The sequence below is a fragment of the Rhinopithecus bieti genome, unplaced genomic scaffold (genome assembly GCF_001698545.2).
Source record: "Rhinopithecus bieti isolate Rb0 unplaced genomic scaffold, ASM169854v2 scaffold_3875, whole genome shotgun sequence".
Lineage (NCBI taxonomy): Eukaryota > Metazoa > Chordata > Mammalia > Primates > Cercopithecidae > Rhinopithecus > Rhinopithecus bieti.
Window position 1 is genome coordinate 1,628,803 of NW_016804422.1, and position 3,690 is coordinate 1,632,492.

General features: G+C 49.5%; 2 protein-coding genes across 4 annotated transcripts in view; both read left to right on the plus strand.

Moving 5' to 3' along the window:
• Positions 1–3,690, plus strand: part of USP4 (ubiquitin specific peptidase 4) — a 78,409-nt gene that overhangs the window by 24,218 nt on the left and 50,501 nt on the right. The window lies entirely within an intron of this gene.
• On the plus strand, positions 410–1,276 carry LOC108526996 (Sjoegren syndrome nuclear autoantigen 1 homolog). The gene has a single exon (XM_017868092.1). It carries the CDS (start codon positions 471–473, stop codon positions 831–833), a length of 363 nt encoding a protein of 120 aa, XP_017723581.1. The 5' UTR covers positions 410–470; the 3' UTR covers positions 834–1,276.

The following is a 3,690-nucleotide window of genomic DNA, read 5'->3' on the forward strand; positions in this document are numbered from 1 at the left end:
GTGAGCCACCGCGCCCGGCCTTTTTTTTTTTTTTTAGATGGAGTCTTGGTCAGTCACCCCGGATGGGGCGGGGGGGGGCAATTTCGGCTCACTGCAAGCCCTGCCTCCCAGGTTTACACCATTCTCCTGCCTCAGCCTCCCTAGTAGCTGGGACTACAGGCGCCCACCGTCACACCTGGCTAATTTTTGTATTTTTTAGTAGAGACGGGGTTTCACCGTGTTAGCCAGGATGGTCTCGATCTCCTGACCTCGTGATCTGCCTGCCTCGGCCTCCCAAAGTGCTGGGATTACAGGCGTGAGCCACCACGCCCGGTCGTTTTTTTTCTTTTTTCTTTTTTTTTGAGACAGAGTCTTGCTTAAACCCAGGAGGCAGAGGTTGCAGTGAACTGAGACTTCACCATTGCACTCCAGCCTGGGCGACAAGAGTGAAACTCCATCTCAAAAAAAAAAAAAATAGGAGGCCCTGGGAGATGTTGACCCAGCAGGGCGTGGCGCTGCAGAAATACAACAACAAGCTGGTCAGATGCGTAGAGGAGCTATGCCAGAAGCAGGAGGAACTGTGCCGGCAGATCCAGCAGGAGGAGGACGAGAAGCAGCGGCTGCAGAATGAGGTGAGGCAGCTGGCAGAAAAGCTGGCCTGCATCAGTGAGAACCTGACATGCAAGACTGCCTCTCTCAGTAAGTTCTACCAGACCATCGCGGAGACGGAGGCCACCTACCTCAAGATGCTGGAGAGCTCCCAGACTTTGCTCAGTGTCCTGAAGAGGGAAGCTGGGAACCTGACCAAGGCTACAGCCTCAGGCCACAAAAGTAGCGGTGACAGGGACAGCTGACCAGACCAGCTGACCTGCCTCCGTGTGCCTCTCAACTCAGCCCCAGCAAGTCTGTCCACAGAGTGTCTTCTTCATGGCAGCAGCCCTCTTCTTTCACTGTCTCAGGTGCCAAGAGGGGCAGCTGCCCACCTCCACTGGCAACAGTGACAAGCCTGGGGCACAGCCTGTGGGTCCTGGCTTCTGCTCACACAGGCTGTGGGGATGGTGGGCTCTAGGTCAGCTCTGCAAGGGGCCTGTCTCTGCAGCACCCACACTCCTGGGCTGCCAGGGAGGCCCTGGTTAGTCTGAACACCCTGGGCGTCCTCTCACCTTGTGCCTCCTCAGCCAGCAGAGGCCCAGGGCAGGGTCAAGGGTTCTGCTTCATTCCAGAACCCAATCCCAGAAGCCACAGGCTTGCCCCTGTGGCCTGTGATGTCAATAAACATTATCTTAGGCCGGGTGCAGTGGCTCACGCCTGTTATCCCAGCACTTTGGGAGGCCGAGACGGGCGGATCACGAGGTCGGGAGATCGAGACCATCCTGGCTATAACACGGTGAAACCCCGTCTCTACTAAAATACAAAAAAATTAGAAGGGCGTGGTGGCGGGCACCTGTAGTCCCAGCTACTTGGGAGGCTGAGGCAGGAGAATGGCATGAACCCGGGAGGCGGAGCTTGCAGTGAGCTGAGATCCGGCCACTGCACTCCAACCTGGGCGACAGAGTGAGACTCCGTCTCAAAAAAAAAAAAATAAATAAATAAATAAACTATCTTTGTAAAAATAAATAAATGACTGAATGAATGAGTGAATGAATGAAAAATAAATTAGCTGGGCTTGGTGGCTTACACCTATAATCCTAGCACTTTGGGAGGCTGAAGCAGGCAGATCACTTAAGGCCAGGAGTTCGAGACTAGCCAGACATGGTGGTGTGCACCCCATCTCTACTAAAAATAGAAAAACTGGCCGGGCACGGTGGCTCACGCCTGTAATCCCAGCACTTTGGGAGGCCAAAGTGGGTGGATCACGAGGTCAGGAGATCGAGACCATGGTGAAACCCCATCTCTACTAAAAATACAAAAAAAAAAATTAGCCGGGCGAGGTGGCGGGCGCCTGTAGTCCCAGCTACTCGGGAGGCTGAGGCAGGAGAATGGTGTGAACCCAGGAGGCGGAGCTTGCAGTGAGCCGAGATGGCGCCACTGCACTCCAGCCTGGGGGACAGAGCGAGACTCCATCTCAAAAAAAAAAAAATAAATAAAAAATAAATAAATAAATAAATAAACTAGCCAGACATGGTGGTGTGCACCTGTAATCCCAGCTACTCGGGAAGCTGAGGCATGAGAATTGCTTGAACTGGGGAGGCAAAGGCTGCAGTGAGCTGAGATGGGACTCCTGCACTCCAGCCTGGGCGACAGAATGAGACACTCTCTAAATAAATAAATAAATAAATAAATAGATAAATTAAAAGAATTTATCATTATCTTAATTATAGTTCCAGGTACCAGACTCTAGATACTTGAGGTCAGTCTTTTTTTTCTTTTTTTAGATGGAGTCTCGCTCTTATTGCCCAGGCTGGAGTGCAATGGCGCGATCTCGGCTCACCACAACCTCCACCTCTTGGGTTCAAGTGATTCTTCTGCCTCAGCCTCCGAGTACATGGGATTATAGGCATGTGCCACCATGCCCGGCTAATTTTGTATTTTTAGTGGAGATGGGGTTCCTCTGTGTTGGTCAGACTGGTCTCTGACTCCCAACCTCAGGTGATCCGCCTACCTCGGCCTCCCAAAGTGCTGGGATTACAGGCGTGAGCCACCGTGCCTGGCCTAGTCTTAAAAAGATGGACTTAGAGCAGCGTTCAGTCTGGAGAATGTCTGAGAAGCAAGTGGAGTGCAGTAGATTAAGGAGGGTAGGCATGGGCTCTGCCTGCTTTGCCCAGAGCCTCACTTTGGGCCTGGGCACAGGGATGTTACAGGTCTCCACCATGGTTTCAGGCACACATTTGAGTTGTAATTGATAATCACCTGACATGCCTTGGGAGCAGGACTTAACAGTAGAAAGGTGCCTGGGAGTCCTGAGGCTTGCCTACAGTGTCTCTTAGGAGCAGAGGTATCCTTGTTTGGAGGCATGTTGTCTGTTTTCAGAGTGTGGCATGAGACCCAGTCACAAATCAGAGTGAGATACTGCCTACCTAATATATATGCCTGAGATTCAGACATTTCCCCTGGCTGCCTATTTTCCAGCCTGTAATGCCCAGGGTGTGTTCCACAGTTGCCTGAAGGTCTCGAGACTAGTCCCTGCCCTAGTGCTCAGCATTTCCTACATTGTAGTACATTTTCTGAAGAGAAGTTTTGTTTTTGACTTGTCTGTCAAAGATAGAGTATTTCTTAATAGATGGGGTCTTGCTTTGTTGCCCAGATGGGAATGCAATGGCATGATTATAGTTTACTACAACCTCTAACTCCTGGGATCAGGGGATCCTCTCGGCTTAGCCTCCCGAGTAGCTGGGACTGCAGGCTTGAGCCACTATACCTGGCTTTTTCTGTTTTGTAGAGACAAGGTCAGCCTCCCAAAGTGCTGGGATTATAAGCATGAACCACTGCACCCAGCCTAAGGATAGAGGTTTTTTTTTCTTTTTTTTTTTTTTTAAATCTTACTGTGTAAATTTTCAAGCACATAAAAGTATCCTTTTATGCCCTTAATTTGGTTTCTTTTGATTGAATTTACTATGAAAACTACTGGCAGTATTTTCTAGAACATTTTAAACGTCAAATAAAATTTTCTTTAATTTCTATCATCCAGAAATGTCTTTTAAGAAATCGACAGGTCTTGGATATCTCAAATGATTTGTATGGATTTTTGCCCTTTTTTTTTTTTTTTTTTTT